This window comes from Medicago sativa, chromosome 1, assembly GCF_051527215.1.
Source record: "Medicago sativa cultivar Bolivia chromosome 1, Bolivia_mono, whole genome shotgun sequence".
NCBI lineage: Eukaryota > Viridiplantae > Streptophyta > Magnoliopsida > Fabales > Fabaceae > Medicago > Medicago sativa.
The window spans coordinates 71,450,860-71,461,543 of NC_140749.1; the positions used below are offsets into that span (position 1 = coordinate 71,450,860).

The window sequence follows — 10,684 nt, forward strand, 5'->3', positions numbered from 1 at the left end:
GATTCTTCTACCATCTTCCAAGTTTAAATCAATCGCCAAATCAAGTAACAAAGTAATTGCTCAAGTTCCTTGTTTCAGCAAATGTGTCACATTTTCCTTAGATTCCAAAACGATGTCATCCTTCGTATCAAAGGAGCAGAAAATTGGGGGTCCGTGTACCAACCTCCATTGTAATTTACTACTTGTTGCATGCATGTATATGTGATGTGATAATTTTGAAATGAGGTAAAACAATTCATTTAAAACGAGTGGAATTGAGTATACAACAACAGCATCAGCAAGTCACAACTCGTAAGTTGGTACAAGATAAAAATTGTAGTATTTAATTACTAGGCCTATATGTATAGCATGGTAAATTTGTCAAAGAAAATATATAACATGGTAAAAACAATGATAAGAGATTTTTATTTTTTGGTTAAATATTCGAGTGGCTAGAAATTCATGCTTATAAGATGAATAGGTGGAGAATCCGATGTTCAAACCTCAATCCTTACATACTACAATGTCCCAACTAAACTATGTTCACATGGACGAATAAAATACTAATGGAAATACACACGTTTTTTAACCCGAACATTTATGGATATAAAAGTTGGAGGTAAACAAGCTAGTTTTGAATTTGTTAATTATTGAAGAAAAATACATATCTAATTGGAACTAGTAAATACTAGCTATCTACCGACTGCTATGCAATATGCATGATGGAGGGACCAATAGTGAAATGCATGGATTTGCATGTGATCAACATAAAGAAGGTGAAGGGTTGGTCAGAGTAGCCCCCCTCCATTTTTACTGAATTAATCTTTCACCTTCTGCTCTTTCTTTCTTTTAGTTAAAGCATGTTGTCACTTAAAAAGCAGAATCTTGCCAAAAAAGACAATGCAAAACCGCCATCAAACAAAATGTTGATAGAATCTTAGCTTATCTGAAAAACCTTTCTTATTTTATTTTTTATTTTTTATTTTTCTCCCCTAAATTTTCATATCTAACAGTTGTGGATGTTGGGGGCTTGTAAGTACACTAAGTTGGTATACTGTCCTACTCTTAACATTTAAAAGTCTATGATTAATACAAAACCTTATCATTAATATTATGGAAATTCGTAGCTCATGATTGAACTATTTATATCCATCTGTCTTGGCCGTAAGAAATCAGAGAAGTAGCATTTTGTGTCTACATTGATTAAATGAGTTAATTATTACCCATAATCATTTTCTGGTCACTGTTTCATATAAACTGACAATTTAATACAATAATTAAACATTGGGTTGATTCAAAGTTTAGAGTATCCACCCCTTTGCAGGTTAATCTCTATCGTAATAAGGAGAAACACTTGTGTGGATCAGAACCAAGAATTTTGGTTTGGTCACACACAAAGAGAGAAGAGAGAAGAGAGAGAAGAGAGAAGAGAGAGAAAATGGAGAAGAGAGAAGAGAAGAGAGAGAAGACAAATTTTTGTGTGTGTGACCAAACCAAAATTCTTGGTCCTGGTCCCTACAAGATTTTCTCCGTAATAAGTGTGACATTTCAAAAGAAAAGAGTGGTCACACCATCGTGTAAGTAAAGTCAAAGAGAATACTGAGGTGAGTTACATTTTGGGTGCGCGATTAACACATGTGTCCAAATAAGTGTTATTTCTTTTTAACGATAAATCTGCGATAAAACTCACAACACTCAGATTAACATCATACAACGATAAAATGCCTACAAGTATGACAAAGCCTACTGATATAACGAAATTAAAGTGTTCAAAATACTCATGTTTCTGAATCTAAATTGTTGACGATATCAATTGTTATTGATTGAATTTGCACTATATCGAATGTAGTTTGTCGATTTGAACAAAACAATGTCGCATAGATGACGAAATAACAAGAGAGAATTAAATATATGTGAAAATCATTTATTTGAATAAAAAGGAAAAATAATAATCTAGAGATGCGATTTCATGTAAAAAAATAACCTAACAACCCCTCCTTGGTGGATGAAAAAAAGAAAGAAATATTTTTATTATGAGTGTAGCTATTGATCGCGACATATTTTATTAAGAATTTATCACAAACATATTTTAGCCAATTAAAATTCTTTTGGCCGAAAATCAAGGAAAGTAATGGATATAATTTAGAAAAGGTATTTAGCAATTATACGATCGGAAAATTTTCACGATACTATCTTTCGCTAAAAATATCATTTCTCTTTTATTATGATATTAGCTTTTTGTTGAAAGATAAACGAAATGACAATAATCATTAAACATTGAAACTCAACACACAAATGGATGAGTTTCGAATCTCAATTATGGAATGAAAAATTTGAGTGGTTATAGAGTGGTAGAATCCTTTTTCTCTCCTCACTTTTTTAAGTCTCTCAACTTGAGTCGCTCCACTTGATAAATTGAAATAAATAAATGATTTTTGTTGAAATGTAACAATATAACATTATTGATATGCAACTAATTATTTTGACTCAAATGGTTGAAGTTCATTAGTTACGAATTGCTCACAAGAACGTTAGTCCGATTCTTGGGTGGAACAATTCTTGGTCAGACTTTACTTACCTTTTGGTCAAATTCCGGATTATCAGGGGCCATTTTTCTTGAGAAGCGAAGGGTTAACACCAAAAAAAGAAAAAAAAATTATTGGTAGACCTATTTAATGAGTAATTTTTTAGCCGTTGGATTTGAAAGATTTGATGCTTATTAAAATATACATTTTCCTCCCATTTTATTCAAAACATATCAGAAAATATTTCACTCCCCTCCCCTTATAGAAGCTTGAATTACATCTCCTTCCCTTTTTATGTTAAAATCTACATTTTACTCCCTTAATAATTTCTTTTATTTCTAATAATCTAGCAATAAAAATAATCTAACACACTTCACAAAAAAATAGTAGTCCATTTTAATATAATGAAAATTTGAATGCATATATTTTTCGCTATTGTTTATTCACAATTTCATCAACATATAGTTTTAAACCCTATTATAAAATATGAAACAATACAAAATAAAATTAAAATATGTCAAAAATTACTAAAGTCATAAAGTATGGTTATTTAAAAGTGATTTTTATACGCTAAATTATAAAATTAATAACAAAATATATATAAAAAAAATTGACAAACAAAATATATAAATTTAATTATCCTTGACATTTAAATCATAAAAAAATTAATGTATTTTTCTTAAATGGTGGTTCAAAAAAATAGTATATATCATAAATATATTTATGTTAAAATTGGTTAAAGTGTGGTGCATATTTAATTATTAAGATGTTTTTTTTTTTTGAAGGAATTATTAAGATGTTGTAATTCAAACATTTCATAGTGTAACACCCCGTTTTCCCAACGTAAAAATTTCATAAATAAATCAGAGTTTTTCAACTTTAAACGGAATGCCACACTTCTTAAAAATTCATAAACTGAATAAATAACAATTTATTCTTCAAAATCATTTAACATAAGTAATTCAAAACTTCGCAGCGGAAATTAGTTCAACAATAAAAATAATCTTTGGCACGCAGGCCTCAACATAAAAATCTCATAAGTCTTGTTCAACATTTATTCATAAAAATCCATAATTAATACGTAAGAAATAGAAATAGAAGACATAATCCCATCCCGTTACGTATCAGAGCACCTAAGACACACTTGTGAGGAGTCCACTCACGACCGCAACTAATCCTGGTTACCTGCAAGTTACCCATACGAAGAGCAACATTTCCAAGCAGAGGGGTGAGATTTCTCAAACAATAATATTAAGCATATAAATCATATAAAGTACATTCAACAACTTAAACATCTTATAATTCATTAATCATATCTAATAACTTAAACTTCCTTAACTAGTGTCATCATCCTTCCTATATTAGTCATATACTTCATCAAGTAATCTCAATTATTATTCATAAAACATCTTATCTTAAATCATGATCATAAGCATCAATATCTAACACCAAATATAATCGTAAGCATCATCATATAATTCACATAAGTATCATTATCAAAACATAGCATTTATCGAAAACAACTTCATAATCAAGTTCATAATCAACTTCATAAACAAACATCATCATTAAATCATAATCATCAAATCACAATCAAACTTCATAATCAAACCTCACTTAACTCGACAATGCGACTCAACTCGACTATGTAACTCTTAACATCTCAAATCATAGCATCTTGACAACTTAACAACTTGACAACTCGACAACTTCACATCTTAAAACTTCTTGATATGCAAATGCATTTGGTACCAATACAGAGCATCAAGCTCCCAACCAACTTATATGAGCGTAAATAGGCTCTTCAGAGCATCAAGCTCCCAACCAACTTATATGAGCGTAAATAGGCTCTTCAGAGCATCAAGCCCCCAACCAATCGTGTGAATGACTAAGCATTCCAAAGCATCAAGCCCCCAACCAACGTATATGAGTATGCAATGGACTCAACTTCCTACAACTTAGACAACTTCATGAACATCTATGACATCCTAACATCTTGATATCTTGACAACATAACATCTTAATAACTTGATGACTTCATAACGACTTGACGACTTAACAACTCTTATCATCTTAACGTCTTAACATCTTAACATCTTGACAACATATGGATCACATAAATAATTCATGTCATATCATAATATAACAATATCAAATGATAATAAACAACATCTTAAAATATCATATTCATCAATCATAAACAACTTCATATAACATCGTATTTAAACATCAACAATAATTCACTATGTATCTTTGTAAAAACATAATAAATTATCCACAACATATTTTCATGTCAAACCAAAGCTATTGGAAAGATATCACAAATATCAACAACTTTCATGTTTACAACAAAGATCAATTCAAAACAGAAACATATGAACAAAACGCAAAAACATGAAACAGAGAAGGCTGTCACCATACAATTTCGTTAAGACCTCCCTGTAGTATTTTCATCATAACTCAAAGACCAAACATCATTTTCACGTCAAACCAAAGCCACTGGAAAGCTAACAAAATTATCTAAAACTTTCATGTTTACGCCTAAGACCAATTTTGTACAGATCAGTACCAGTTTTTATTTTAAATTCGGAAAAGTTGTGCTGAAAGTCCATAAAAATTCACTGTGACCTACGTGCAATAATTTGACCATAACTCAAGTTCTATAAATCATATTGACGTGAGACCAACGGCATTAGAAAGCTAACATCTATACCTACAACTTTCGTGTTTACACCTAAACCCAGTTCGGAACTTAAACTTGTCAAACTGAGACAATAAAAACGCATTTTGCACATTGACAGCAAAATCGCAGTTCAGCTGCGATTTCGCTTTGGGGAAATCTTTTCCACTTCGTATTCGATCCAATACTCTCCAAACTTGACCCTAATAATTACCCTATGATTACCCTATCATTAGAACATTAATTATTCATCAACTTACTGTATGCAAATTCAAAGGGTTCTCAAATCTATTAACAACCTATTACAATTATTAAACCCTAATTCTTAAACTCACCAACATCTCATCCAATTCCATGGTTCTAACCTCAAAACTACATCCAATAATCATCCTATGGGTTATCTAAGGACTATATACAATTTCTACATCAATTCAACAAGTTTTCATCATCTAATCATCAAATCTCTCTCAAAACCCTAATTCTCAAATTCTCACAGACTTTCCCCAACTTGTTAGATGCAATCTAATGATTTAACAACTTAATATTAATGCAAGATAGTCTCACCCTCACCTTAGATTGTTTTTCTGAAATCAAAAGCAGCGTTCTTCGTTCTTAGGGTTCTCTCTCTCTCTGAGTTCTCCTCTTTCTCATCTTTCTCCAAAAAGCGGTTTAACGTAAAAACTCTTTCTAACCTAAGCTTCCTTATTTATAATATTAATCACTCTTCCTAAATCTATTTAGGCCCAATAACTTATTATTCTTTCTATTCTAACCTCCAATTCTACTACACTAATAATTCTCATATTCTAATAAATAATAGAATAATGCCACATAATAAAATTCTAACACCTCATATATATAAATAAATCACATAAATAGATTCTAACTTAATAAAAATAATTAAATAAAAGGAGGGCGTTACACATAGGGGAGGGGAGTGTAAGTATTATTTTTCAAAGAATGAGAGTGTGTATTTTAACATAAGAGGAGAGATGAGTGTAATTCAAGCATATTTTAAAGAAAGGTAGTGAAATTTACTCTATTAAATAAGCATTGTTATATGGTGCAAAGAAAGTAATCATGACGGATCATTGGGACAGAGCCGGTCCTTAGATTTTTTGTGCCCTAGACGAAACAATCAAATTGTGTCATTTTAATTATTCTAATATTTTTCTTCTTACATTTTTGTTGCAAAATATTCATTTATAATCAAAGTTCTCTAAAAGTATATTTGCAATAAAATTAATCAAAGAGAATTAAAAAAATATATATATATCATATAGTACTGGCTACTAAGTAAAAATATAATTTTGATACCCCTAAAAATGATGACCTCGGCTGCAGCTTCTCCCGCCCACCTTCAAGGCCACCTTTGCATGGGGATATAGGTATTGCATTTTTAAAAAATAAATAAGAGTCAAACTAAATTACAATTTGAAGCACATCTTACTGTTAAGATTAATTCATCAATTTTCATCGTTCAATATGTCGTACTAACACGCGTTTCCCTTATTAAATACTAACATTGAAAAATTATAAAAGAATAACTTATACATACCGAACATATTTAAGCATCTAAAATGAGAAGTCCTTCAATAGATAATCCTTATGTCTCTTCATTGATCTCTCTGACCATAATTTTGAAATATGACCATAATAGTGAGTGGCAGATCTCTTTGGAACCCCATAAATGCCATGGCCGGTGGTCCCCGCTTAAAAAAAATTAAAAAAAATATATATAAGAAATTTACCAAAAAATTAATAATCAAAATTTAGGTAATTTATTTCATTTTCTATCTCTCTGTTTTTTTTTTAAAGATTCATTTTCTATCTCTTTGTTTAATTAACGTAAAACTTTGTCGAATTTCTATGACATGAACCAAATATATAATAATGTGAATGATAGTTCGTTGTTCAGAAACAACACATTTTATAGATCACATACAATGTCTAATGAGCAAGAGTGATTACATTGCTACTTGTATTCGGTAAAAAAAAAAGGTTAGGGTTCTTACATCACCGTAAACATATGTGGGTAAAAAAGTTAATTCATGAGAATATGATTCATTTCGAAATATATGCACTCTTACAAAAAAATATCATATGGAATTAGTGGAGATTAAAGTGATTTGTTTGTATATGAATTTTATAAGTTTCAATTATAATATGTTTGTATATGAATTTTATAAGTTTCAATTACCGAAAATTAACAATGTGACATTTAAGGTTTTGCAACTCGAAAGTTTACCTCAACTCGTTTTGCCTAGGTAAACTCGACTCGAGAACTCGTACGAGTTTACCAAAAATTAAAATTATATAAAATTTATTATATGCATGACATATATAAGCTAATATAATATTGTAAATAGGTCAATAGCGTAAAATAGACTTAATTACAAAGGCAAATTATACCAAACTACCATAATAAAACGTTATGCTCAACTTAGCATCAAAATACAAAAATTAACGCACAAAATCATAAGTTTCATAAGTCTCTAAGTTTAAGCCATACATAAAACCATCCAAAAAAGCAAGTTTCACAAGTTCCCAACGTTGTTAATAAAACTATCTAAAAAATAAACTAGTTGATTTCTTCAAAAGGTCAACAAACACCACCACCGCAACCCTAACCGACATCGCAATCACCGACGTCGAAAAATGAATTTCCACCGTCTAAATCGCAACCCTAACTGGTATGTGCTTCCATGTTCATGGTTTGAGAACTCAGAGAAAAAAGAAAAAAAAATGTTTCATTTCAGGAACAATGTGTTACTGTAAAGGTAACTGTTCAGTAAACGTTTTAGTCTTTGGGCTTGTAGAAAAGGAATTGAGTTTTGAAAAAATGGGCCCAAAAAAGGGTTTTTTTATATATTTTTTTAGATGTAAACTCGTAAAACTCGGTAAACTCGGTCGAGTTTACCGAGTGTTAACTTGGTCAAACTCATCAAACCTTTCGATTTTCCAAAAATCGAGTTTACCTCCAAGTTAACACGATTTTGGTACCTAAAAACGTAAATTCGGTAAACTCGTAGAGTTAACATTCGATTTACGGAACATTATTAGTTAGGCAAAAATATTCATTCTACACTCCGTAACATCTTCAAAATATATCTATATATAGAACTAGACATTTAGAGGATCCTCGCAAGATCTTTAATGGACGAAGGGAAGAAAAAAAAGTACGAATGGTTAAAAAATTAAGAGTGAGAGATTTATCTCATTGAGACCATATCATCCCTAAAAACATTATAACAACACATACTCAACATTTTATTTTTGAAATGGCCATATTAATGGTTAGTTGTTATTGAACATTCTTGACACAAAATCAGCACAAAACAAAAACAAAAAATCTTTAAACGCAAATTGAGATAAAAATCTTGGAACTAAAAGTTGTATTTGTTTTACAAAAACCAAAATGAGTCTTCATGAACTAAAAGCTAGACTATATAATATAAATATAAAAATATAGTAAATAATAATAAGTAACACATATATTTAGGTTCGTGGGACTTATGCATTTCTAACGTCCACTGACGAACCTGTGGCAAATGTTGTTCTAAATAATGTTTGGCACAGGTTGGTTCCTTCCAAAGTCTCTGTATTTGTTTGGCGTCTTCTTCAGGACAGAATTCCAAGTAAAACAAATTTGGTGCGTCATCGTGCTTTACAACCTGAAGATAATTTATGTGTTGGAGGGTGTGGTACAATCGAGATGGCAGCTCACCTGTTCATTGATTGCAAGGTATTTGGGGCTGTCTGGTACTTGGTTTGTCATTGACTTGGCATATCTTTTGTTTTTCCTGGATCTCTTGTTGATCACTTCTTACAATTTAGTCACTTGGCGGGAATGCCGCGATCTGTTCATCTTTATTTAAAGGTTATTTGGCTTGCAAGTGTTTGGGCAATTTGGGAGGAAAGGAACAACCGTATCTTTAACAATGCGGTGTCTGACTCTTTCATTATTCTAGAAAAAATTAAGCTAAATTCCTTTTTATGGATGTCTTCGAATCGTGTCCCTTTAGGGTATTGCTATCATGACTGGTGGCAACACCCCCTCCTTTGTATGGGTGTCATGTAATTTTTGTTTTCTTTCCTTGGTGGTTGGCGACCTTTTCTTAGAGGTCATGACTCTGTAATTGTTTGTGAGTGAGTCATCACTTTTAGCACACCTTGTGCGGGGTGATTCACTTTTGGTTAATGAAATATATTCCATTTTGATTTGTTAAAAAAAAAAAAAAAAAACACATATTTATATAATACATCAAAGGTGTGTATTTTATCTGCGAAAGGATGGATTAAATCTCAAGTAATGATGGATCCCAATCCTTAAGCCCTTGAGCCAGTAATGTATCATTAAGTTCCATAAAATCATCCATGACAAAGTCACTAGTATTCCATGGAAGACTTTGTAACTCAAGGTCCAAATTAGTCTCCACTAACACACCCTTATTATTATTAGAATTTTCTTCAATGCAGTTAGGAGCAGTAGATTGTGTAGGAACAATCAAATTCTGATCAACCCCTATACTTGTTGTTGGAGTGGATTGTGATGGTGCCAAATTGAGCCTAGCAGATTCACCATAGAGTCTTTTTGCAGCATTGTCATAGGCAAGTGCTGCTTCAATAGAGGTGTTGAATGTTCCTAGCCAAAGCCTAGTGCCACGTTTGGGCTCTCTTATTTCAGCAACCCATTTTCCCCAAGTCCTTTGCCTCACTCCTTTGTAATTGCATAATGCATTCTCTGGTCCTCCTTTTCTTCTTGATCGTGGCTTTTTTGATGCTGTCTCTTCTGGTTCCTTTTTCACCATTGCTCACTAGTCACTGCTGAAGTTGTAGCAACCTTTCCTACTAGTAATATAAATACTATACACTATTTTCTTTAATGATAATACTATATGTATGTATTATTTGTGAGGTACCAACAAATATATATTGAGTGAATGAATGTATAAAGTGTGAGTAAGTGAGCAAGAGACACTTGGAATGTTGGAGAATGGATACTGACTTAAGAGTACATGAGGAATGACCCGTGGCAATGAAGAAGGAACACTTGTCTCTACTAGTATAGACTCCTTCGATCATAAGAATTTAATTTTCCTATTTTTGGTAGAAATGTTTCTGCTAATGATAAATTAAAAAAAAAAGTTAAAAAATGTTTGTAGTCGATGCTGATCAGCATTTTCTTCAAGCTATCCCTATTGATAGATTAAGTCAGCATATATTATCAGTAAAGTATCGTACTATTCTTAGATATCGACTTATAATTTCACTACTTTTTATTGACGAGGCATGTCCTGTTTGTCGTAAGGTGTGTCTGGATATTTTTTAGGAGAATGTAGTTCGTTGTAAGGAGCTTCCTAACTTTAAGTACATAGATGACTTTGCTAGGGATGTCCTTTTTATATATTCAAGCAGATAGGAGTATCATCAGTGAAGAAGGAGGCCATGTGAACTTCCTCACTGACTCGCTAGATAGAACAGTTAAGCATGCAGATGT

General features: G+C 31.6%; 1 protein-coding gene across 1 annotated transcript; it reads right to left on the reverse strand.

Annotated features, from left to right (window-relative positions):
* Positions 1-8,599: 8,599 nt before the first annotated feature.
* On the reverse strand, positions 8,600-10,060 carry LOC146957022 (dehydration-responsive element-binding protein 2D-like). Its single transcript, XM_085723088.1, has one exon. The coding sequence runs from the start codon at positions 9,993-9,995 to the stop codon at positions 9,483-9,485; it is 513 nt and encodes a 170-aa protein (XP_085579214.1). The 5' UTR covers positions 9,996-10,060; the 3' UTR covers positions 8,600-9,482.
* Positions 10,061-10,684: the final 624 nt, after the last annotated feature.

Excerpts from the sequence above, each read along its gene's own strand:
- LOC146957022 (XM_085723088.1), bottom strand. The coding sequence starts at position 9,995 with ATGGTGAAAAAGGAACCAGAAGAGACAGCATCAAAAAAGCCACGATCA.